At 55.5% G+C, this 24,538-nt stretch overlaps 8 protein-coding genes across 8 annotated transcripts; 6 read left to right on the top strand and 2 right to left on the bottom strand.

Moving 5' to 3' along the window:
• The first annotated feature begins 1,075 nt into the window (after window positions 1-1,075).
• B0T15DRAFT_535234 (uncharacterized protein) lies at window positions 1,076-2,497 on the top strand. The gene is made up of 2 exons (XM_062869493.1): window positions 1,076-1,217; window positions 1,286-2,497. The coding sequence occupies exon 2, from the start codon at window positions 1,440-1,442 to the stop codon at window positions 2,211-2,213; it is 774 nt and encodes a 257-aa protein (XP_062719787.1). The 5' UTR covers window positions 1,076-1,217; window positions 1,286-1,439; the 3' UTR covers window positions 2,214-2,497.
• Window positions 2,498-2,819: 322 nt separating this feature from the next.
• Window positions 2,820-4,410, bottom strand: B0T15DRAFT_399514 (uncharacterized protein; the record flags this gene model as incomplete). Its single annotated transcript, XM_062865013.1, has 2 exons — window positions 2,820-3,466; window positions 4,143-4,410. 2 exons carry the CDS (start codon window positions 4,408-4,410, stop codon window positions 2,820-2,822), a joined length of 915 nt encoding a protein of 304 aa, XP_062719788.1.
• A 1,416-nt stretch (window positions 4,411-5,826) lies between these two features.
• B0T15DRAFT_226698 (centromere protein Chl4/mis15/CENP-N) lies at window positions 5,827-8,069 on the top strand. The gene has a single exon (XM_062862888.1). The coding sequence runs from the start codon at window positions 6,097-6,099 to the stop codon at window positions 7,834-7,836; it is 1,740 nt and encodes a 579-aa protein (XP_062719789.1). The 5' UTR covers window positions 5,827-6,096; the 3' UTR covers window positions 7,837-8,069.
• B0T15DRAFT_399924 (uncharacterized protein) lies at window positions 7,981-9,437 on the bottom strand (the record flags this gene model as incomplete). The annotated part of the gene is made up of 3 exons (XM_062865033.1): window positions 7,981-9,023; window positions 9,109-9,286; window positions 9,348-9,437. 3 exons carry the CDS (start codon window positions 9,435-9,437, stop codon window positions 7,981-7,983), a joined length of 1,311 nt encoding a protein of 436 aa, XP_062719790.1.
• Window positions 9,438-9,931: 494 nt separating this feature from the next.
• On the top strand, window positions 9,932-13,322 carry B0T15DRAFT_226534 (ribonucleotide reductase). Its single transcript, XM_062862886.1, has 4 exons — window positions 9,932-10,289; window positions 10,344-10,501; window positions 10,567-13,066; window positions 13,145-13,322. The coding sequence occupies exons 1-4, from the start codon at window positions 10,271-10,273 to the stop codon at window positions 13,186-13,188; spliced, it is 2,721 nt and encodes a 906-aa protein (XP_062719791.1). The 5' UTR covers window positions 9,932-10,270; the 3' UTR covers window positions 13,189-13,322.
• Window positions 13,323-16,339: 3,017 nt separating this feature from the next.
• B0T15DRAFT_557428 (uncharacterized protein) lies at window positions 16,340-17,735 on the top strand (the record flags this gene model as incomplete). Its single annotated transcript, XM_062870446.1, has 4 exons — window positions 16,340-16,432; window positions 16,532-16,759; window positions 16,818-17,243; window positions 17,295-17,735. 4 exons carry the CDS (start codon window positions 16,340-16,342, stop codon window positions 17,364-17,366), a joined length of 819 nt encoding a protein of 272 aa, XP_062719792.1. The 3' UTR covers window positions 17,367-17,735.
• A 2,592-nt stretch (window positions 17,736-20,327) lies between these two features.
• B0T15DRAFT_226801 (uncharacterized protein) lies at window positions 20,328-21,328 on the top strand. The gene is made up of 2 exons (XM_062862889.1): window positions 20,328-21,176; window positions 21,257-21,328. Exon 1 carries the CDS (start codon window positions 20,449-20,451, stop codon window positions 21,046-21,048), a length of 600 nt encoding a protein of 199 aa, XP_062719793.1. The 5' UTR covers window positions 20,328-20,448; the 3' UTR covers window positions 21,049-21,176; window positions 21,257-21,328.
• A 1,046-nt stretch (window positions 21,329-22,374) lies between these two features.
• On the top strand, window positions 22,375-23,908 carry B0T15DRAFT_575550 (uncharacterized protein; the record flags this gene model as incomplete). The annotated part of the gene is made up of 7 exons (XM_062870996.1): window positions 22,375-22,408; window positions 22,538-22,591; window positions 22,688-22,739; window positions 23,128-23,254; window positions 23,385-23,643; window positions 23,782-23,810; window positions 23,865-23,908. The coding sequence occupies 5 exons, from the start codon at window positions 22,375-22,377 to the stop codon at window positions 23,436-23,438; spliced, it is 321 nt and encodes a 106-aa protein (XP_062719794.1). The 3' UTR covers window positions 23,439-23,643; window positions 23,782-23,810; window positions 23,865-23,908.
• Between the last annotated feature and the right edge of the window lie 630 nt (window positions 23,909-24,538).

Consider the following 24,538-nt stretch of genomic DNA (forward strand, 5'->3'; position numbering starts at 1 on the left):
GCTAGGTACCTGGTAGGTGAAGGGGATAAGATGAGCCCTGGGTAAGATGGCCAAAGTAGTCCTCTGACGACGGAAGCCCCCCACGCTGGGAGGATTCAGGGGGGAAGAGGGAAAGGAGCACGTGGGAGGATGCTACTCGCCTTCCCCCACGTTCGGCCGGTCAGTTCTAATGGTCTGGGCGCGTCGGAGTGTTACCGACGGGCCTGGTTGAGCGGGTTGCCTCTGCAAGACCAGCCAGCTGATGAAGCCGGGTGCTCATCCCAGGTTTCTCTTACCCCATATTAATATAGATTCATCATTCAATAATTTCCATGCTATATTCCTGGCCACATGTGGGACGAGCTCGTGCGGGAAGATGGGTAGATCAGCTACGACACCAGCGTCGTGTAGGGCACACCCGTCCGCTTCACCGCGGGTGCTGTGTAAGGGAGGCCCTCGAGACCTGCCGGATAGGGAGGGAGACATCTATGCAGCTCATGACCCTCGGCCCGAGACTCAGCTGCACGAGACGCGTGTTGCATAGAAGGATGCAAGCCCAGAAAGGGAGGTGTTGGCCGACCGAGTTGCAAAGGACAGCCTACCTAGATACGAGGACGGGAGCCGTTGTCGAGACGCAGAATCTGCATCTGCAGAGATCATTATGCCTGCTACCAGAAGCGGGACAGGGACAAAGAGCTACCGACACAGTAGGCTGCCCTAAACTGACGCCTCCCGACGAGTAAATTGCGTGATCAGGGTCTCGGCTGCCCTCGGCCAGAACAAAGACGCTGCGAGGGACTGGTTCCAGTTGCACGAAGCACCCATCATTGACAGCTACCTACCTATGTGTAGGTAAAGATGTTGCTCCACAGACAACCTACATCAAACAGCTTATCCAAAGATCTAAGCTGTTGAAATTTGCAAACTGCATTTGAAAAGGCAGGCTAGATGCGCGATTGTTTCGACTGCCAAGCAATCAGGGGTTGAAATGTTGACATCCGTTGCTGGAAAGCAACATGGATGTCTTGGCGCTGGAGATCAGGCCTGCCAAGGTGAAGGTCGCTCACCAAGGCTCACCGAAATACACCATGGGAGAGTTCTAGACGTTTCCAGCCAAGCTCAGTTAGCATCATGAGAATTCAAGACAACCAGCCAGCTATTTCACGGGCAGTGCTGTGATATTGAACCCTCGTTGCAAACGTTCGCAAATTCAACATTCCTGAGCCGAAATATACAAGGTTCGAAGCGTGCCAATTCAAATCATATTCTATTCAGATTTCTCAACGTCAACACTCATCTACAACAGTGCCTAGTACATCGAAGCTCACCATCTCAAACACCAACCAGCCAGGCCAAGTCAGAGCCAGCCACCAGTCTTCATCTGCAAAGACTAGCATCCTCGGAAGGGCAGGCAGCGCTGACCCGCTCCTGCACCAACACCTTTTTGGCTCAATTTCTCAATGCCCATCCGCATCCCACCAACCCGACCTCAGGCTTGGTGCAGACCGTCAACAATCATCCTCAGCCGAGCGCCCCTGGTCCGACCCCCACGGACACGGACACAACAACCATCACCGCTTCCAGCCGTCTACCTGCGGAAGATGAGCAGCAGCACCGTCAGCCCAGGTACCACGACAGCCCCGGGCAGCAGCAGCGGCCCCGCACCGGCCGCGAGCACGTCACCGCGCCCCGGTAGCTCACCATCACACATGTCAGCCGCCGCAGGTGCAGGTGCAGGGGGTGCAACACCCGCCGCCGCGACAGCGTCAACAGCACCAACAGCAGCTGCCCACAACCAGCCGCCGCCCACCGTTGAGATCGAGAACGAAGATCAGGGCAACAACAACACCTCAAAGAATGGGAGCGATGGCGCAATCCCGACTTCATCATCATCATCACCATCAACTTCTGAATCTTCTTCCGCCGTCCTTCCTGCACTACCCGCCCCAGAAGACGCTACTAGTAACGGAGCAGAAGGAAAAAACGGCCTCCGCACGGTGGTGGTCAACGGGCAGGCGGTGGCGCTGGACAACCTGGGGCCGATGGTGGTCGGGCGGGACGGGACGGTATCGCGGATCGCCAACTGGGCCGAGATGAGCGAGATCGAGCGGCAGAACACGCTGCGGATCCTGGGCAAGCGCAACCAGCTGCGGCTGGCCAACCTGCGCGCGGGCTTGCCTGCTGATCAGAAGCCTGCTGCTGCTGCTGCTGCTGCTGCTGCTGCTGACTCGTGAGTCCTGACTCCTGAGGGGGGCATCTTAGTTGTTTATGTATTGTATATGCATGTAGATTTAGAAACCTGGAAGGGAAGGGGGGGTTGATGTTAAAGACGGTAAGATAGCTAAGGTAGATAAGAGTTGGGTCGGGTGGATTTTTAAGATGTAGAGGAGATGCGGTGGCTTTTTTGTTAGATCCACTGGCCAAGCAAAACCAGCCTGCGGTCTGCTGTATTTGCATTGTGTTTGTATGTACGAGACGACAAGAATATCAGACATGTTTAAGGCAAGAACGTAATACACGCTTCAGTAGGATCCATGGCATATTCGGACATACGGGGTGTATATTCGCGGGCCACAGTACGCACACAACTACGTCTTCTTGGAGTAGAAGTCAAGAGGAGAGAGCACACAGAACGCCTTGTGAGAAAGCCAAAGCCAAAGCCGATCCCACTCCCATTTGAACATCAGATAGTCCCTCCCATTTCAACAACTCCCTCCCTCTCGCTACCCATAGCCACCTAAAACGCCTCTCGCATGATGATGTTCGTTATATCGACAAAGTCCCATCCAATCCGCAGCACCCCGAACCCATCATGGCCCCCAACCCCAACGAGATTCTGATCAATCCTTTCTGGACTCTTTCTCGTCAGCGGAAGACGACGCGGTCGAGCTCGCCGCAGCATTGATGCTGTCCTTGACCTCCCCGTTCTTCTTCGCCGCCGTCTCCTTGGCAGCAAATTCCTTGAGCAGCTTCTCGAGGATGTCGTCGCGGCCGCCGTGCTTCTCGGTGACCAGGCTCTTGAGCCACTTGTTCTCCGTCTCGAGCGCCGAGATGCGGCTCTCGAGCAGCGTCACCTTCTCCGTCATCTCCTTGGCCGACTTCTCGAGCGCCTGCTCGCGCTGCTTCTTCTTGATGCGGAAGCGCGCGCTGGCCGCCGTGTTGCGCCTCCGCTTGTCCTCCTCGGCCGCCAGCCGCGACGCCTCCTCGAAGCTCAGCACCCGGCCGTTCGGAGGGCTAATGGGCGATTCAGCTTTGCGCTTCTCCCCGGCGACGACTCCTCCTCCTATCCTGGGGGCGGCAGCAGCAGAAGCCGCGGGCGGTACATACCCTGCTGGTGGAGGCTGGTGGTGATGCTGGGCGACTGGCGGGGCCGGGTAGGTCGTCTGTGGGTTGGGCTGGATGGGCTGCAGGTTACCTAGAGCATCTGGAAAGGTGGGGATCGTCGGCGAGGTGTAGGTGCTGCTGAAGTCCCCGAAACTGAAGTCGCCTGGAGACATTGTGCCATGGTCAGCGGACGGGACAAGCGAAGGTCGGACAGAGATGAAGGTGATGACGGAATAGCCAAGAGCAAGCTAAGTGCAACGGCGGCGCCGCCCACGGGAAAGGGCAGAGGCAGAGTCCGGGGGGCATGGAAGCATGCTTAAGCAGGCCGTCCATTGTAGTAGATGCCCCCCCCGGACATGGTCGATGGTGCAATCCGCCCAAAGTCACGAGAAATGGCACCATCTTCGGCAGCGACGATCATTTGTCAGGATGGTTTATGCGGGCCCCGGGATCGATGTTTCGAGGCGCAACGCACAAGACAGACCAGCCTTCCAATCACGACGCAGCCCAAAACTTGGGGTGCCATCACTCCTGCAAGGCGCCTCTTCCCCGATTTCGTGATAAGGGAAATGAAGCTCTTTGGCCCGTAGCTGATAGCTGAGCCCCTCTATTGCGCAATGAGGTTCGAAGTTGCTGAACCTCCCATGTGCTGCCGTGCCACCACGTTGCAAGCCGGCCAATTGCAGCTCGCAATCCGTTGAGAACGCCCCATCTCGGAGCAAAAGAAACAGTGTTGAGACATAAGGACGAGCAAGAAGACTGAAGATGGAATAGAGAAGAGCAACGAAGTAGAGCCCTGAAATGAAGGGAAGGCCGAGTATAACAGAGCTGCAACTCACCCGGCACGAAATCAAAACCCATGATCGGGTCCGTCGACGGCACATCTTCGGTGGGCGATCGTGTCACCTCCGGCTTAGCAGGCGGCGCCTGGTAGTCCGTGTGTTGCCCCGTCTCGAAGTCATAGAACTGCGTGTTGGTGAAGAGGGCGAGGTCCTTGGCGAGGTCTTCGTCCGTGACGAGCGTCTCTTCCACTGCGGACTCGGGGACCCTGAGGTCGCGCAGGTACTGGGAGACGTTGACTCCCCTGCCGGCGCCGTATGATGCCATGGCTTTCCTCCGCTGACAGTTGATCCGAGCGCTCAGATCGCGCCGCTGGTCTTATGCAGGCCCTTTCCCGGTGAAGGCTGGTCGTCCTCGGATCTAAGATTTCGTGGGTGGTGGTCGTCGAGTCGGGGCCCCGCGGATTATGTGGGAATCACGGCCCTTTTTTGGCAGTCTCGGCCTGGTTGATTAGAAAGCAGACAAAGGGTGCTAAGCGGGGTCCTCCGGAGCCTGTTCGGAGCTTTGACTCGGCTTTGGCTTCAACTTTTGGCGAGTCAGACAAGCAAGTTGAAACAAAGAGACCACCGTGCTCCTCTGGGACGGTTGGCAACTGCAATGACTGGTGGTGATTTCTGCAAAGTTGGAGGCAAGAGGGGATTGATGAGGAGTGATTCAAATCAGGGTCTGGACTGCGGGCAAGGCAATCGGAAGTGTGCACAAACGTGGTGGTGCGGACTGCGGATGCAGCCCACATTTGTCAAGTCACCAACTTCATCCCACGTTCTCGGTAAATCTCGAGTTTGCCCGTTGACCCGCTCAACAACCCCACCATCAATCGTTTTCATCACGAAGCCGCTTTACCAATTATTGACTGCCTGTTCCCAGCCTCCAGTCGCGCGCTTCAATTGCACTTCTAAAACCACAAACTCAACGTTCGCGATTTGTCGGTACTCGTCCAAATAGGTGAATTGAGACTGCTCGTCTGGCTGACGCAAACGTTAAGTCTGTGGAGACAAACTTTGCCACGCCCTTCGGCAATCGACATGCTCGATCGGCGCAGTGACGAAAGGCATTGACGAGCGGTCGCGGGCGGTCGGAAGTTCCAGGAAGGGGAAGACGGATAATGGATTAGTATTCACGGCCCACGCCGAACGCGGCAAGGGCTGCTGGAATACCTACCTTACTTACCGTACACACAGTACTACCTGGTAGCTACGGATACATATAACGTACCGTGTATTGTGTGTTGTATGGTGCCGCATCTTTATTGCCATGGCCTAAATTCTCTATAACGTTATCCGGTGAACTTACAGAGCGGAAGACGGATTCCCGGAAGAGAGGCCTCATAGCCGTTGAGTTTCTGCGATGGTTGTTGAGGTCCAATACATGGACACCCATGATCAGTGAATATGATGGCACTAATGGTGTCATTGCTTCCTTTCATTCCATTTTCTTGTCATATTCCTTGGCCTGTCGAGGTGAGTTCTGACACAGGATCGGCAGATTGTATGTGAGAGTTCCCGGGAGCAAAAGGCATGGACCCGACGGGAAGGAACCAAACAACCGGGACCGGAAGAAAAGGATATGGGTTAGGGTTATGGCGACCTTCCTGGCGGTGAAACCAAACCAGGCCTGGGTTTGAAATGATCCGAGAAGCCTCACTCATAAAAGTCCTTGGGAATTATATAACGAGGTTGATGGGCTTCTTTGGATGTCATTGACTCTACAGAGATTCAGATTGTACCCTGTTTTGCTGTTCGACCAACAAACAAACCTCTGTCAACGACACAGACAGCGTTGCCCCACAGATGACCAAATCAATACAACTGCTTCACCCTATGCAACTCATAGGGGAGGTGAATGGGCGCCTTATTATCAAGCTCAGCCAGGGAATAGGTTCATAGGTCTCTGCCAGAAACTGAATGACAAAATTTGGCATCTACACGACAGCAATAACACCGATAAAGGACAATGCCGCGTCTCTCGGTCCCAACAACAGCGCGTCTGCCCTCATCATTACGCGTTGACCCGTCTCACCCGACGGCCACCAAGATCCTCGGTCGTCTATCGCGTTCGTCTCTCCTGACCGTCGCATTGGATTGGTTGGACGACAGCAACCTGCCACTAGCACAGCCGTTTCTGCGCGGGGACGAAGAGTACGAAGAAGAACTGGAAGATGAGGATGCCGACGGCTTATACCCCCCCGCGCGCTCAGTCGAGGAAGTGCGCGATGTCTATTCCTCTTTCCAGGGGCGCAAGGGCTCTAAGCGGGAGGTGCTGGAACGCATCACCGACGGCGACTGGCGGCACGGCCTGACGCTGTACCAGCTGGCCATGGCCGACCTGCAGTACCTCTACGACCACCCGACGTCGCAGCAGTGGTCGGCCTACCGCGTAGTGCCGCTCAAGCCGCCGCGCGACCCGGAAGGCGAGGAAGCGCTCGAAGTGGACAAACAGTCCCTCGCCATCCCGCGCTTCCACCCGTCCACCTTCCTCAAAACCCTCCAGGCCCAGGTCCTGCCGGACGTGAAGGCGCACTACAACTTCGACGCGCACAAGTCCCTGCCGCTGCTCCTCCTGCGCATCTTCATTCTTGACTCCCCCTACAGCACCAACCTGGGCCTGCAAACCACCACCACCGGTACTACCACCACCACCACCACGACGGGCTTCGACGCCTCCAGAACGGTGTATATCGCCTTCCCGGACGCGTCGCCGCACATCTTCATCTCGAAACCCCAAACCACAACGACGACCACGACCACGACCACCATTACCCTCTCTTCCTCCTCCTCTTATTCGTCCTCCTCGGGGCCAAGCGGCGGCGGCGGCGGCGAGTCCAAATCGCTGCGTACGCTCCTGCTGGAGGGCATCCCCAAGGCGCTGTCGCGGCCGCTGCAGCGGCAGCGCTTCACGCTGCAGGCGACCAAGCTGGTGACGCGCAACCTGGCCGAGCTGGTGGCGCGCCGCGGCGGGGGCCGGACGAACGCCGCCGCGGGCGGGTGGAGTGTCTATGCGGATGATGACGAGAAGGACCCGAAGAGGAAGAACGAGACGCCGCTGGATTTGGTCCTCCCCCTGCCCGTCAGCCCGCCGCTTTCTTCTTCTTCTGCTGCCTCTTCTTTCTTGGAAGAAGGAGAAGATGAGGGGGGGAAGAAAAGGGCTGTTGTTGTTGGTCCGCTGCCCTTGTCGGCTGGGGAAAGGAGGGAGGAGCGGGTGAGGAAGCGGGCGAGGTTGGTTGCGCAGGCGAGGTTTGGAGATACGGCGAAGGTGGGGGATGGAAAAGGGGTGGAGAGGGTGGATGTTGTGTTGGAGGATGCGTTTCCTCAAGGACCTGGGGAGAGTGTTGCGGTGGAGGAGGAGGAGGAACAAGATGAGACATACGACCGGGATAGAGCTGGGCGTTCGGCTAGGGCTGGGAGGAAGAGCCAGGTTGATGCGGCACTCGAGAGGGCAGAGGAGGAGGAGGACGACGACGACGACGACGAGGGCGGCGGTGGGCGACGGGAAGAGCAACCCGCGCAAGTGTGGCGCCCGAATGTCAGGCTGACGTTTCACGGGTCGCACGTGTTCGCGGGAATTAGACAGCTTGTCGAGTGTGGCATTATTGACGGTGAGCGGATGCCCGGGTGGATGACGGGCGAGGAAGGGGTGACAATAGGCGCTGTGCGGCACGGCAGGATACGGGGCCACAAGGGATCTGGGTTGTAGGGCGCAACTGTGCAGTTCTATCGGTTGTCTTTGTATGGATTGCGAGCAGATCTAAATACCCCGAAGCGTATTATCCGTCCCCAGAGTCTCAGAGTCAACAGTATACCCGGAAACCCACAATGTGCCGTCGCAAACAGAACAAATCTAGGAGTCTAACCCAAACACCTTAACCGTATTCGCCCAGGCGGCCTCGCAAACCTCTTCGACGGAGACCCCCTTTATGCCCGCCACGATCTTGGCGATACGCTCGATCGTACACGGCTCATTCCGCCCCTTGACCATGGCACCCTCCTCCCACTTTTCCTTCTTCACCGTCTTGAACCGCTCTGGAACCTCGGGCTCCTTCTTCTGGTTCTTCTTCTTGCCCTGCTGCTGCTGCTGCTGCTGCTTCCCCGAGGTTCCAACCTCCCCCTGCGCCGGCGAGGAAGCCGCAGCAGCAGCAGCAGCGTTCGCTTTCACCTTCGCCTCAAACTCGACCAAATACTTCCACCCCTCGTGACTGGGCCTGACCTCGCACCACGGGCCATCCGTCTCCAGCATCAGCCGTGACAGCTCGATCTCCTTGACCACGGCACAGTTCTCGGCCGTCTTGAAGCTGCACCCGTTCACGCCGATGTACAGGCCCAGGTCCATCAGCTCGCGCATCTCGGCGACCGTGCCGGTGAAGCTGTGCACCACGCCGCCCCTCTCCAGCCGCTCGAGCCGCGCGCCAAAGGCCTCCTGCAGCAGGCGCACAAAGTCGGCGTGCGCGGCGCGCGAGTGCAGGAAGAGCGGCAGCGGCGGGCTCAGGGAGGACGCGAGGCGCAGCTGCGCCGAGAAGGAGTGCAGCTGCACCTCCTTGGAGCAGTAGTGCAGTCGGTCGTAGTCCAGGCCGAATTCCCCGAAGGCCACGAGGTCGCCGCCCGGAGGATGGGAAGAAGAAGACGAGGACGACGACGACTCTTTGCGGGCCTGGGCGATCAGGTCGGCTAGGTCGGCGATGATCTTCTCGCTCCGCGCGTGGTCGACCCCTTCGCCGTCCGGGATCGGCTGGGACGGGTCCGGATCGCAGGCTGGGGTGTGCTCTGCCTCGTCCGCGCCCTCGCCCTCGCCCTCGCTCTGGCTCTCGTCGTGGTGTTTGTGGTGTGATGTGCTGAAGATGGAACTGCTGCACGGGTGGATGCCCGCCGTCGCGAAGACTGTGCCGGCTATAACCATATAGCCTGTCAGTCTATCACTCTTGATTCTTGGGTGCCTTATGAACATGGCAGTTCGGGTGGTGTGGAGACTAACGGAATTCTTTGGCGAGCTTGAGCGCATCCCTTGAACTCTTGAAAGATGAGCCGGTGACGATGAGTTTTGTGCATCCGACCTCGACCGCCCTTCCCACCACAGCCTTCAGGTCGTCGGGATGTCTCGATTTGCCATGGTAGCGACCCCTGAAGATGGGATCCGCCAGGTTAATGCCAATCTATGAGAGAGAAATGGAAGATTAGTATGCTTTCAATGAGATTTGCCCGTCAAAAACTCACGTCTATGTATCTGGGTGTATAAGTTGTGAGCGGAGCATCAACGGGCGCGGTTGAAGCGCCGTTTGGTTGATCTGACATGGCTTCGGCCATTTTGGCTGCAGCGGAGAGTGGCGGCCCGCCCCGACTCGGTAGACTAACAAATGGTGTCCGTTGAACCGACTGGAAACATCTATATCTCATAGCCAGGCCAAATTCGGTGCTTATAACTGCTTCCTGTCTCACCTTCAAGTCTTGACTCACAGTTGTCCTCACACCTCAAGTCGTGGTGGTCCTCAAGGAGCTGAGTAGTAAAGCATGCCAGTTGCCAGCGGCTGTCAGCCTGAGGCCCACCTCCACAGCAAGGTAAGATGAAGATTACATAAGCTGCTACTACTCCGCTACCTCGCATGTCGTTATTCTTTGAGTCAGGGAAAAAGTGGCTCCGCCAATACAGAGAACTGGACCCGGGAGCAAGTCCGGGAGGCACGGAATGAGCGTTAACAATCAATTGCAACTTGCATCCTGGCAAATGCTCCGTTGCTGCCTGAGAAATCGAGCCGATGTCCTGGGTTTGACAGCTGCGTGGTGGGGCACAGCGTGAGCTTGGCCCTGCGCCGCCCTGGCTGTTTGTTTAATGGAGCGGGGCAGGAGTGACGCGCCAAAAATCTGGCGGCGCGTCCGACGCGGTCCACCGAGACGTTAAAAGAGTGCATGCAACGCGAGACTTGCTTCCTTCTCCCTTCCACATCCTCACCTACCATACAAACCACGTCTTCCATACACAAGGGAGTTCGTGTTGCGGCCCTTGTTTCAGCCTGTCTGCAAGATCTCGTTGACTCTGAGAGCAGACCAATTTCTTTCCCTTCCCCTTTGACCTCGCTGCCCGATCTTCGGGCCCTTGTATTCCGTAGTCTGAGCCTGGCGTAGCCGACCAAGCTCACGCCATGTATGTCAGGAAGCGTGGTATGTATACACCTGACACCAACCAAGCAGACTGGTGATGCTGATTTCGTGCAGATGGGCGCCAGGAGCGCGTTCAGTTCGACAAGATCACAGCGCGCGTCTCGCGTCTGTGCTATGGCCTTGACATGGACCATGTCGACCCGGTTGCCATCACCCAGAAAGTCATCTCAGGTGTCTATGGCGGCGTGACAACGGCCCAGTTGGATGATCTGGTAAGACATGCACCAGACACTCGTAGCGTCTCGTGCTCAATGGGTCTGACACCATTCTCTACTAGGCCGCCGAAACTGCCGCCTACATGACGGTAACCCACCCTGACTATGCCATTCTCGCCGCCCGTATCGCCGTATCCAACCTCCACAAGCAAACAAAAAAGCAATGGTCGCAAGTTGTGACGGACCTTTACAACTATGTCAACCCCAAGAATGGTCAGCCATCGCCCATGATCGCCAAGGAGACATACGAGTGCGTCATGCGGCACAAGGAAGAGTTCGACTCGGCCATTGTCTATGACCGGGACTTCAACTACCAATACTTCGGCTTCAAGACCTTGGAGCGGTCGTACCTGCTGAAGCTCGACGGCAAGATTGTCGAGCGGCCACAGCACATGATCATGCGCGTTGCTGTCGGCATCTGGGGCGACGACGTTGAGCGCGTCATCGAGACATACAACCTCATGTCCAACAAGTTCTTCACACACGCTTCGCCAACCCTGTTCAACGCCGGTACCCCTCAAGCTCAGCTTTCGTCCTGCTTCCTGGTCGACATGAAGGATGACAGCATTGAGGGCATCTATGACACCCTGAAGACTTGTGCTATGATCTCGAAGATGGCTGGTGGCATCGGCTTGAACATCCACCGTATTCGCGCCACCGGTTCATACATTGCCGGCACGAACGGCACCTCCAACGGAATCATTCCCATGCTGCGCGTCTTCAACAACACCGCCCGGTACGTCGACCAGGGCGGCAACAAGCGCCCGGGTGCCTTTGCCATCTACCTTGAGCCTTGGCATGCCGATGTTTTTGAGTTCCTCGATCTCCGAAAGAACCACGGAAAGGAGGAGGTCCGTGCCCGTGACCTCTTCCTGGCGCTTTGGATTCCCGACCTCTTCATGAAGCGCGTAGAAAAGAACGGCGAGTGGACTCTCATGTGCCCGAACGAATGCCCGGGCCTTGCCGACTGCTACGGTGACGAGTTCGAGGCCCTGTACGAGAAGTACGAGAAGGAGGGCCGTGGCCGTAAGACTGTCAAGGCCCAGAAGCTCTGGTATGCGATCCTTGAGGCGCAGACCGAGACGGGCAACCCCTTCATGCTCTACAAGGACCACTGCAACCGGAAGAGCAACCAGAAGAATCTGGGCACCATTCGCAGCTCCAACCTGTGCACCGAAATCATTGAATACTCGGCTCCTGATGAGGTTGCCGTGTGCAACCTGGCCTCGCTTGCGCTTCCGCAGTTCGTCGACTACAACGAAGGCCTCTACGACTTCCAGAAGCTGCACGAGGTCACCCAAGTGGTTGTCCGTAACCTGAACAAGATCATTGACATCAACCACTACCCCGTGAAGGAGGCGTACAACAGCAACATGCGGCACCGCCCCATCGGTGTTGGTGTCCAGGGTCTGGCCGATGCCTTCCTGGCCCTGCGCATGCCGTTCGAGTCGCCCGAGGCTCGTGAACTCAACAAGCAGATCTTTGAGACCATCTACCATGCGGCGCTGACCGCTTCGTGCGATCTTGCCAAGGAACAGGGCACCTACTCGACGTACGAAGGCTCCCCAGTGTCTCAGGGTATCCTCCAGTACGACATGTGGAACGTGAAGCCGAGCAGTCTCTGGGACTGGGATGCTCTTAAGGCCAAGATCAAGGAGCACGGTGTCCGGAACAGCCTGCTCCTCGCTCCCATGCCGACCGCTTCCACCTCTCAGATCTTGGGCAACAATGAGTGCTTCGAGCCCTACACGTCCAACATCTACCAGCGCCGTGTGTTGGCCGGCGAGTTCCAGGTGGTCAACCCCTGGCTCTTGAAGGACCTTGTCGACATGGGTCTCTGGTCAGATGGCATGAAGAACCGCATCATTGCCGAGGGCGGTTCCATCCAGAACATCCCCAACATTCCCGACGACATCAAGGCTCTCTACAAGACTGTCTGGGAGATCTCCCAACGGACCGTCGTCCAGATGGCAGCCGATCGTGGTGCTTTCATCGATCAGTCCCAGTCCCTCAACATCCACATGCGTGAGCCGACCATGGGCAAGATCACTAGCATGCACTTCACCGGCTGGAAGCTGGGTCTCAAGACGGGCATGTACTATCTCCGCACTCAGGCCGCCGCGCAGCCCATCCAGTTCACCGTCGATCAGGAGGCGCTCAAGGTCCAGGACACCAACGTCGGCAAGGCGTCGTCCGGGCTGAAGAAGCGCGCTCCCCCGGTCGGCAGCTACATGTCGTCACCTACCGCAATTCCTCGTCCCATGGCTTTTGTCAACAAGGACGGCTCGCCATCCTCAGCTCCCACGACGCCTCCTCCCGTCAAGGCCCCTGTCGTTGGCGAGGTGAAGGCCCGCGCTCTGAACTCGCCATCCAAGCCGCCAGCGTTCAAGGCCGATGTCGACGAAGGCGACAGCCCCAAGGCACTGCCCACTGAGCCCATCGAGAAGCCCAAGCTCGAAAGCATCGGGTCGCCGGCGCTCGAGGGCAAGAAGGATGCCGAGGACAAGGAAGATGAGAGCAAAGAGCGCGAGTTGGATATCTACTCTGAGGCTGTCCTTGCTTGTGAGTTTTGCCCATACCTTGTGATATTACCCTTTTCATGACATTTGTATGGCTAACCAAAAATTTTTCCACTTCTAGGCAGCATTGAGAATCCCGAGGCATGTGTGATGTGCAGTGGTTGATCTTGTCTGATCGTGGACGGCATGTGTGATGCAGTGTGATGATGGATGGGTAGGGATTCATTTGGCACGGGTCGGGGCATGTTTCGGTTTGTTTTTTTGTAGGGGGCATCATTGTCATCGGTTTTATGCGGGCATCCTAATGTCGTGGCCGTCCAGTGGGCATTGGACGGGTGTACACATACATAACGTTTGGCGGAAACGAAGGGGAGAACATAAAGATGCCTGATATGTATCTGGCTTTTTCTCCTTTTGCAGGGAAAGGTGTTGGATGATTGGTTTTTATATCTGTCTTTCTCTAGCCTCAAGATACCTTAGGTATTCTACCATTGGCGAAACATTGGGTGCTGGGCAGTCTTGTTCCCCTTGTGTATCATCTTCAGCACGTCTAGAGCTCCTCACGTCGACTTATCTCATACCCGGACAAAAAGCCCAGCCACAGGACAATACCTGCTCACTTGTTGTGCAAAGCTTTGTTCTCGGTTCAATGACACAAGAGGAGACGGGCGAGGTCGGCAGGCGGACCAAAGGTGTGCACCGGTTTACGCAAGCGGGAACACAAAGCCCATCCATTTGTTGGCATTGACCGATGTGCTCCGGCTCTCCAGAAGCAAGCTGCCGAGCTTTTTGTAGTCCGCGCGACCTCTTTTGCACCACGGTAATAAACTGCGGTTGAGCTGGCTAGGGACAGCTACGGTGTGGTATGGGGGTGTTGTTCCTCTTTTCCAACAAGTGCCCCCCGCGAGTGCGCGAGGCCCGGCATTGCCAGAAACCTGGAGGAAGCGATGCTGTCATTCCAGAGCAGATCACACAGAATGGAAGCTGCAGGACCTTTCTTTGCAAAACAAGCCCAAGTCGAAAGCCTTGCTTCGATGAGATAATTAAACGATCTAAAGCTGAGGTGGTACAACACAGCACAGCACACTGTTGGTTATTACCTAGGCCATGTCACGCCAAGGGGGCTGGTTTGTTGTGACGCTTTCGTACCCGTTCTGTGCGATGCTTCCAGACGAGGTGTGTGTTTCAGAGGCACATCCCACGACACCTTTGTGGCCTCGCACCATGCGATGTTTCTCCTTTCTGCTTGTTGGCTAATATTCAGAGGCGCGCACAGCAGGAGATTGAGGGGAGGGCGGAAGGGGGGGAGACAGCGAGACACGATAGTTGGTGATGCATGTCTCACCCGAAAGACAGACGTCACTTCACAGTTTTACCGACGCTAATTGATGCAGCTCTCCTCACCTCAGATGAATGAAGGGATACTACTACGCCTTTCCATTTCCTCTCTCCTTTTCGCCAGTTGTCCATCTCCCTTGCTTTGTGTGCCATGCAGCCATCTGGAGATTCATTTTAATTCTCGGCTGTTTCCGGGGGGTTGCTCGCCGGTGATGTCGTCGATTGGCAAAGACGGTTGTTGAAACTTGATCTAATAAGCGATGCGCCTGCTGACGTCCGTGGCGTCGGGAGCAGTGCGTACGCCGAGGCCAGCCCGAGCCGAAGGCGAGCCAGTCTACGGATAGTCACCGAGGGATGAAGCTTTTCAAACCTGACCGCAAGGGTTCAATTTCAAGACTTGCAAATTGCGATCCGCTGAGCTAGTAAACTGTCTTCACGGCTAGGCTCAGATAATCGCTGGCTTGCTGTTGTCATGAGGCTAAAAAACAAAGTCGGTCTGGTCGATGTCGTCGATCTTGGCTCCGCCGATCAGGTTTACAGGGGCCGCATCCAGCTGTGCTGGGTGTGTGCCAGACAAGGGGTTCCGTGCAGATCTGTCCATTGGCCAATAGGAAGGCGCCATCATAACGCACGGACCTAAATCTGGACGTCCATTTTCGATCCGCGTCAACATCAGCGGAAATCTCAAAGAAAATGGTCCGGACCTTAAGCAGCAAAGCTGGGGTTTTCCGCATCGTGACTGTGCTGGAGGGAACTATTGATGGTCCGTTTGCCTTGGCGGCTTTGTCTTCGTGGCAACGATCCCACCGCGGCTGTCGGTGGAGGCAACCAAACTTCCTCGGATGGAAACATCAAATGAACGAAACCGGCGGTCGTCCAACGTCAAACATGTCCCACGCAAGAGTCTGCCTTTCTTCGAGGCAACGCTGTTCCTTTCAGAGGCAGGCAGCAGGCAAGCGATCGATGACTTCGGTGGCTGAACGTCGTCATACTCTACAGTCACTCGTCAGTGATTGGGAGTTGATTCCCGGGGTACTGCATCAGTGGACTCGTCGGACGGCACCTGCTTAACGTCGGTTCCCATGTGGCTGCATATCGGGCCGTGATGTGGCAGACAGAAGCCCCAATCCGTCCATGACAAGCTGCGGGCCGCAGCAATGTAGAGCTGACTGCATCTTCTCCCCACGTCCTAGATCTGTTCCCCTCATGCTGGGTGAATCCAACATCCAAATGAGGATCCAGCAAGCTGAGAGTTACCTAGATTTCTTGCTTCCAGAGAAGCGGCAGCTATCTTACGGCAGGCCGCCGTCTGCGGAACGAATGTCAATAATACCTAGCTAAGAATTCTGAGGTGCAGGAAGTATACCTAGTACGCAGCCTCCTGGAGCGATGATCTCAAGAGGCTGGGCCTCATCAGGGCGGCCTCCATTGTACAGGCCTTTTTCCTTTGTTATTGTGGAGAGAACAAACCACAACAGCCCGAGGCAGCTCCAGCGAACTTATGGGCCGAGTCGCCTTACTTTGTTTTCATCCGGGAAGGAGCGTTCGTCCTCCCTGCCACAGCCGGCAAGTACCTGGTTTCGGTGACGCGATTTCCCTCGCAATATAAGCCCTCATAATTTTCCATTGTGCCCCCCTCAGCGTTCTTCCTTCCCACTTCTTTCAAAAGGCCTCACAGAACTTGAAGCGTTTGGTAGCCAGCTTGGTGGAGTGATTCGCAATCAAGGGCCACCTTCCTACTTCCCCCCCATCGCACAACCTTATCTACACGAAGCTCACAAATCCATTGAACCTTCCAAATCTAAGAGTTACAAACCGACTTTCCCCAATTTGCACCCTTCACCTTTCTACATTACCCAACCTCATCCTACTTCGTCGGATCGCTTGGGACGTCTGTTGGTGCGACGAACAACCTTTCCAGCTACTCAGCTAGATCAATTCGAAAGAAAACCCGAGGACACATACCGACCGCGTCACCATGAAGATCTCCGTCAGCGCCGTCTTTGCCGTTGTCGGCGTTGTTGCCGTCGCGGCCGCCGAGGACTACCCCGCCAACATGCCTGCTTGCGGCGTAAGAAGCGTCCCTTTTCTTTTGGTTTTCGCATGACTTTCATCTTTTTTGCATATCCTACCGCATATGACCACATGTGCTGACTGGAGGTTTTGACAGAAAACTTGCGGTGACAACATGCTTGCCAAGGCCGGTGAGTTTAACTGCACTGGCACCGACGTCAAGCCCTGCATCTGCGAGAAAGCCGACTTTGGTTATGGCATCCATGACTGCAATGTCCAGTCCTGCCCCGACGTTGACCAGGCAAACATCGCCATCGGCTGGGCCAACAACATGTGCGCCAATGCCGGCAAGCCGATCAATATCCCTTCGGCCACTGCCGTGAGTGTAAGCACACCCCCGACCTGTTATCGGTGGAACAGGGTCCATTGACGCTCATTCTCAGGCAGCAGGCGGTGCCTCGGGCAGCCCCGTGGCGACTTCGTCAGTGGTTACTACCATTATCAGCGGCTCGTCGACCTTCGTGACCACCTCTGTCACCACGGTGTTCGGTTCTGGTGCCGGCTCGAGTGAGAACGTCTCCCCGACACCCATCACCACCAGCACTTGGACCTCGGTCTTCACCAGCGGCTCGCTTACCACCACGCTCACTGGAGAGACGACCGTCTCCGGTGTTAGCGGCGTAGCAGGCGCCACGTCGGTCCCTCAGACCACTGTGACTTCGCCGATAGTCTCGACGCAGACTAGTGGCTCGTCGACCTTCGAGACCACGGTGGGATCCACGACCATCGTGTCCAGCGTCACCGGGGACGCTCTGAGCAGCGAGCTGTCTAGCCAGGCTTCGGATGCCACGTCTACCAGCAGCGGCCAGGTATGTCTTGCGCGCAATGGCGGTCTTAGCATGTCACTAACTTGTTGTTAGGGTGCCCAAGTGACTGCCGCTCCGGCCCTTGGTGTCCTCGCCGCCGCCGGTATCGCGGTCGCTCTTCTATGAGCTTGACCTGCGCAGCTTGCCGGAGTTCGGCACATGATTTTTGATGATTTGTTTTTGATCGATGCTTTTATGACGCCATGACGGCTGGGGTTGCGGGCCGCACGATATCAATCTTAATGGGAATTGGGACATGGTTACCAATGGAGACCCCGGATTTTATGGCCGTTTCTTTGCTTTGATATCTCCCATCGATAGTCTGTCGTTTGACTGCTGGGCATCGTTCTTGTACATACTAGAGGGAGGCGTTCTAGGTATGGACAGATACCCACGATGGGGTCTCGCTATAGTGATTTTGCTCCTTGTATGACCGACTGCCGATTAATATTCGACCTCAGGCAATGGGTGCCGGAATCAAACTACCGTTTCATCCATATCTGCTGTTTGGCTCGAAATGTCAGGTTGGAGGTACGAGGAGTGAAGTACGGAACATCGTCTGCATATCCAAGAGTTCGAGGTTGAGGCGCAACGACACCTTCCGACAGTGAACTGGAGGAAGGTTGAGAGTAAGCCCCTGTCTCAGGCTTCAAGTTGTGTTTAAACAGAACGAGATCTCTCCTGATATCCATCGAAGCTCATCGCCACCGACTCGGCAGAGTACATAGATACCTCAGGTATAGTACATGCTTACGCGGCCCTTTCCGACTTTCACCGTAATCAACAGCACCTAGCTGGTACCTACTCACCGTCTTGCTCAGTAGTGGTAGACAGGATTGTATGCGTATATGCCAGTAAAGTGTATCTGTAGCAGTCTGGCCAATTTCTAGAGGTGAGGTTTGAACGGAACCCAGCAGCCTAGTGGTCGGTTATGTATCGACTAGTCTACACAAGAGCACGCCCAATAGCCAGTTTGGATTGTTGTTTGCTCCGTCTCAACTGCTGGAGCCGAGAGCTGGATTATACTGTCCAGCGGCAGTTTGGAGATCAAGATCGACCCAGGTTTGGGATTCGAGGACGGTCTTCTGGGTTAATCGTCAAGATAATCATGGTCTTGAGAGATTTCGAAATTCATGTTGCTCTCACTCCGTTTCTTGTTTCGGCTCTGGCATATATACACTACACGACGGTGAGGACACTCCCTCGAGATTTGCCCTGGCGAGAGAATAGTCATTTGTTCCTAGCCAACCACCATAGAAGGAAAAGAACATGATACCTACAGTCAGGGCGTAATTGCCTAGGTAGGCTGGTGAGCTCGTGGTCGCCTTGACTGAGTGGTGCGTGTTGTTTGTGTTGCTGGGCACCGAAAAAGGGGCTGACGTTTTTGTTTACATTGGGCCTGACCTAGACCTTTCACACAGCACTACAACTGACACAAACGATATGGTATTTTCCCTGAGACTAGCGGCGGTCATTTGACTAACTAGAAGTACCAAGCAGGGCAGGTAGTATGTACAAAGTAGCAGCCTATCCATGTCACTCAAGGGAAGTGGTCTTGATGCTTGATCAGGTCTCGTTCAGGCAAAGGATCAGTGGTCATACGATATTTGCCCGCGATGACGTACTGTAAGTGGAAGACGTTGAAGTTAGGGAGCAGCCGCGCCTGCATGAGCCGGAGTTGCATACCTTACCTACCTACACAGTGAGGGGGGGGAGAGAGAGACATCAGAGAAACCTGCGGGGAGACGGGCTCGCGACCTCCTCCTGCCAAACGTGGTTTGAAGTCAAAGTAACTGGTACTGGACGATCTGGACTGGTCAGGTCTCGAGTCCCGGTCCCGGAGCGGCTTTTTCGCAAAGCATACAAGATTCACACCCGTCACGGAGCGGGAGGCCCCCGTGTTTCGCCTGAGTCTACCGAGATCAGCGGCATAACGGCCGCGGGTGGTGCCAGATTGCAACTCTCTGAGCCGGACGATCTACGTGGTGCAGGCGGGAGTGCATGGCTGAATTGGTGTGTTCAGACGCTGTGAATCAAGATGGCCAAAGAGGTGAGCTGCATTTCCCTGCTGCGTAAATGCCTCCAAATGTTGCTTGCAGTTGCAACGAGTCAAGACATCCTACGCAACTCTTCGGAAATAAGATGGGCAGTTCTTGCTTCGCCATTCACGGCACCAGGAGGGCACACACGCACCCGGCTCCCCAAGGTGTGCTGAAGGGGGCTCAGCTGGAGCCGCCACACACCTGAGGACGTCCAGCTGCCATGGATACTGTATGAACTAGACCAGGCTATTGGCGTGGAGGACTCTCTAGCTTCCCCTGAGCACACCACACCGTTGCCAGGATAGCGATAGCTCACCTTGAATGTCTCAGAGTCCTGCTCCAAACACGATGTTGATCTAATATTCGTATCGATACTGAGAGGATCAGGAAAATCGACAGTCTGGACGTAACTACTACGCCGGTGTCGCATTTGGGCAGCTCGATCTGCACCGAGACGGGCACATGTCGACTTCTCAAGGCAAGAAGTGTAGTTGTGAAACAGATGTCGGTAGAACTCCGGTAGTTGCTCCTTACCGTTGAGTTGAGCCCAAAGTCTCCACAGAGGAAGGTCTTCATCAGCTTTATCATGCTTCTCGCCCGGGTTTTTGCTGCCCGGCGGTGATCCTGCGATCGTCATCCTCAGAACATGCCAGTCGAGACGGGAGTGTCGCACTGCTGCTCCACTACGTAGCCCCACTCACTCCGTTCCCGCCATCGATGGCTCCACCATTACCGCTGCTCTCCACCGCGCTAGAGCCAATCGAGAAATCTCCGCATTTTGCCAAGCACCGCGAGGACGACCTCCTCTGCTCAGAGCATGGGATGCAAGTGGCGTCCAACCGCCAACCACAGGGCCAAGCCAGAGTGGCTTTCTCCGTTGCTCCTTCATGTTCTGTTTCTATCTCCTCTCCTTGCCGGTGCATTCGGCGATATGCTCGGTTACGCCATATATTCGCCTGCACTGCTACCTCCCTATCGTGTCTCCCGTTATGTATGATCCCGTATCAGCGAGATCAGCGAGCTGCACCGAAAATCGAAGAGAGAAGATGGACGCAGAATGCGGGATAGCTGGGAGAAGGAAGGCCGCCATTGTCAAATGTCGAGCCTAGTGGAACCGAATCACCAAAGGGTCACCCGGTAGACCGTGTGGCTGCGCTGCCTCTCCAATGAACGTTACGAACTTGAGGGATCGCAACAATGGAGGCAGCAAACAAAGCAGCGGGATCAGGATCTTTTGCGGCGCGGACATAGACGATGGCTTTGCTGCGCCGCTGCCCGTGAAATCCGGGGTCAAAGGACCGTACTGTCGGATCCCGCCTGTCGTTTCGTTGTGGCGTCGCTCCGCCAATGATGTTTCTCATGAGCGAGCCCTGGCGGCAGCGCCGGAGAAGCCACTCCCCTCTCCGGGGTTCTGTGTACGTATGTACACAGTATGCTTCTCAGTAGGCGCTTCGAACCTCATTCTAATAAAAGGATGCATGTCGAGAATGTACTATTGTAGAGGATACATGTGGCTGACGGTACAGCGTTCCCACGGTAAGATGTCAAGAAAGGACTTCTGCTTACGATGGAGATTCCAACATGATCTGGCATGCGATCGGAGCGGTCCAGCCAACCACCGAACCCCTTCCCTTCGAGCTAAGGCAGGTTTTCCGCGGTTTTGGTCAAGGCCAAGCACGCTACGAATGCGACCAAACAGGAGCCATGAAAAAGATCGTGTAAGGATCGTGTGCTCCCGGCTACTCGGGGCTGAGAAGACTGAGTGAGGGCAGGCGAGACATGCCCAGTTATTAGTCCAGTCTAAGTGGTGTGGGTATATTGTAGCCCAAGCTCCACGACTACCAACCGACTTGAAGCATTGGCTTGTTGAACATGCTGGGGCGATGATGGACATGTGCGATACCCCATCATAATGTCGATGTCGAACCTGGTCACATGTCGAATCAGGTGCTAAGTCAAAATGGCCGGCTAAAGGGAAGGAGCTGGGAAGGCGTACGATGCATCAGGTTAGCCGAGACAAGCCAGTGGTCGACCCTCAGCATCACGGGCTGCTGCACATGAGATTTCTCAGATGCAAGTTCATGGCACAGCCTGCGTGGTACAAAGCAATGACCACCCACCAGAACTCCGAAAATGACGTGCATTGGTGAAGGGGCTGGCGTCTGGTGATAGCACGGGTGCTATTGCCTCGATATTGCCTTGTGGAGAACCAGCTGCAGGACAGCGGGAAGGGAGCAGGCCAGCCATGCTCCCGCAACTGGACGGGCAAGTCATCCTGGGCCTTGGAAACTGCCACGGCCAGATTCGAGAGGAGCGTTGTATCGACGGGAGGTTGGAATCAGGGTTCAACAAGCGTCCAAGGCAATGCGATCCTGCGCTACTTGAGCGTCAGATACTCCGTACTGCAGTGCAATTCCTAATGCTGGACGAAACGGAGGCAATCAGGCCACCGGCGCATCATCGCATTTGCCCGCGGCAACCATCTCCCGTTCCCGTCCTGATTCCTTGCAGGAGAATGAGGGTTTTATGGTATCCGCAGCGGGAAGCAAAGGAGCAACAGCGACAAGGGCGAATGAAGACGAGTCGAGGATGGGAACAACCTGCAATTCGAACGGCGGCTAGGTATACAGCTGCCTGTGTTTCACCGAACATTTTAGAAGGACCCTTGGTCGAAAAAACGGCCCTGAGCTCGGGGGGGGTTTCCTTGAGTAACCAAATTGCCTTGCCGTGACCGTAAATGTGCACGACTTCGAGGGGGTTCTTCTCGTCTCGCTCTTCTTGCTCCGTCGGTCGATTGAGGAAACGGAATCGGAACTCGTCGTGCCGGCTTTTCATCTTTCCATGCCGTTGGCATCCGACTTGTCACCTCTGCCATGTGTGAGACCAGAGACCTGCATGGCAGCATGTGCCCTTGATTGGCCGTGGCGAACTGGGGTTCTCGAAGCCATTCCTGTTTAGGACCTGGAGGGTAGGTTTGCATGTGTTCGCGATTGTGGACGGTGGTTCGATAGCGAGCTGCGATCCCAGCGAGACGCACGGTTCATACATTACCGCGTATTTTGGTCTGTATACTGTGCTCGAAGACCAAAACAATGGAGAGGGACGGGCATGGGAAGCTGGCTCTGGGTACGTGGTTTGGCTTGAAGTTCGAAGAAAGTTCGACAGCGTTGGGCGGGATGTCAGCATATTGTGGAGGTCCGTGCCAACTCAGCGATCCAATCAAGTTTCGAGGATCTTTATCCGTATCCTTCGCAGATCTGCTCTCGTGCTTGGTCGTGGCTGGCTTCTTCCACTTTACCCACTCCTTCGGTATGTCCCTGATGGGATGTCACGATTTCACACAGTACTGTAGATATGGACTGAGGGGCCGAAGATGGTAGATTTTCCACTACCTTACGTACGCAGTACATACAAGGCGCCCTTCTCCAGTTTCAGCGCAGGGGGCCTACAACTACACGTGCGTAGTGCGCTAACTATACCTTGCGCTGTTCGGTGCTCGAACCGCAAGCGCGGGTGCCTTGGGCACCGATGCCCGGAAGTCCCCAACCACTCAGGACTGCAGGAAGATGTACTGACACAGCGACAAGTCTGGCACAAGCCGGTAACGGTCTGGACCGCCTCTGAATTCCACGTTCCTCAACACGGTTACCCGAGCCTGACCACGCAGCCCGGTAGAGCTTCTTTTGCTCGAGTCTCCTTACGTCAAGCCTAGATGACATGGACGAGAAACATAGTGACGGGGATTCCCACGCGTTCGATCAAGAATTCAGTAGAGGCCGCAGTCCTGATAATCACGTATCACGAGAAACGTCACTGAATTGGCTTTCACTGCTCTAATACTACAGCGCACCGGTTCACTTCTCCAGACCGAAGCGTCTTTTCCACGAGATCTCTATTGAGATCGGGCACGCTAGCGTGACAGCTTATGTGTATGTAGTGGAGGGGGTTCCGGAGCTGAAGCATCCCGTTTCGGTAAGCCGAGATACGTATCTCCGTATCACCAACTTAAACCTAGCCTTCCAGCCACGAGAGGCCGGTAGGCTAGCGACGACGCATTGGATGTGTTGGTCGTCGTGTGTACTGAGTACACTGCATCGTTCAGCTTCCCATCAACGTGGACAGTCAGATGATGCCTAACCAGATCTCTGGCCGTTGAGAAATTCGACTTTCGCATCTACGACATCCAGCCGCCCAGCCACATCTGCTGTGATTGCGCGGAGTAAGCTTCCAATTGGTTTGCCGTTGTGCCGACCGATGCACCTCGGGTTATCGGCAGAGCACCGGATTGGAGCCGCAACAGATGGCCTGGTATGCGACTACACACCACATGTATCGTCAACTTTGCTCTGAGAACCTGTGCCGTAAGTTTGCCTCTTGCGATTGGTATCGTCCCGGAGGCTTGCGATAATTGTTGAGCCGCGGCGTAGCTGGCGCGATTTGGACCCTTGAGATTCCGTTCCGGCAGCAAGGCGCCGTCCCGGAGCTAACCGAGAGGACAGGCATTGGTGATAGGTGTGACGCAACGGACCTACACACAGCCAGGTTAGGCCTTTATTAAGCACTCAGGTAGGTAGTTAACTACCTTAAGCTTGTTTAAAAGCCTCATCATCCTCCTGATAGATTGGGTCACTACCTTAGGTATTGAATAGCTATAACTAACATTTTCGCCGGCCCGAGCGGGCAAGCCGTCTGGAATTGTACGGTGTTGATCTGTATCGAATTTCGCGACGCATGTTCGTTGACCTTCGACATGTACCCACAGCAGAAAACCCACCACACATGCAAGTCAAGGAGGGTGGTGAGGGGACGCTGCAGGAGTGCTCGAGGGGGGGCTCATCAGGCTTCCCCGCCAATCATTGCCTGCATGGGTTAGCCGCGATAAGGCGGGACCTCTTTGCTGCTTGTTCCAAGTCCCCGCCAGAGTCTTGGCGATTGTCTGCACCGTGTGTGTGTAACTCCAGAAGTATTGAATCCGTACAGGTATCAATGCCGGTCTCGGTCCTGTCGCTTCATGAGTGTATACACATTAAATCACTCTCCTTGTTTCGAGGCGTGGTCGATGGATTTGATTGTAATGTTGTGATGGGTCTAAGTTAACGGCGCATGGACATCTTTAAACCCCTCATCATATATCCTCCGGCGATATAGTGGGCGATTGAGGGGCAGAGCAACGGCCCAAGTGCAAATCAATGATATTGCAATGCTTCAGGTACCATGTGCTTCAGAGCACACAGTGTTTGTTCTCTCGACGTCACC

Source organism: Chaetomium strumarium (assembly GCF_033439665.1).
Source record: "Chaetomium strumarium strain CBS 333.67 chromosome Unknown B0T15scaffold_5, whole genome shotgun sequence".
NCBI classification, from domain to species: domain Eukaryota; kingdom Fungi; phylum Ascomycota; class Sordariomycetes; order Sordariales; family Chaetomiaceae; genus Chaetomium; species Chaetomium strumarium.

Bases quoted from the DNA above. Each gene is read 5' to 3' on its own strand.
- B0T15DRAFT_226698 (XM_062862888.1), top strand. From the start codon at position 6,097: ATGCCGCGTCTCTCGGTCCCAACAACAGCGCGTCTGCCCTCATCATTA.
- B0T15DRAFT_226534 (XM_062862886.1), top strand. The intron at 10,502-10,566 runs GTAAGACATGCA...ATTCTCTACTAG, and splicing joins CGGCCCAGTTGGATGATCTG to GCCGCCGAAACTGCCGCCTA. The intron at 13,067-13,144 runs GTGAGTTTTGCC...TTCCACTTCTAG, and splicing joins CTCTGAGGCTGTCCTTGCTT to GCAGCATTGAGAATCCCGAG.
- B0T15DRAFT_535234 (XM_062869493.1), top strand. From the start codon at position 1,440: ATGCCCATCCGCATCCCACCAACCCGACCTCAGGCTTGGTGCAGACCG.
- B0T15DRAFT_226801 (XM_062862889.1), top strand. From the start codon at position 20,449: ATGAACGTTACGAACTTGAGGGATCGCAACAATGGAGGCAGCAAACAA.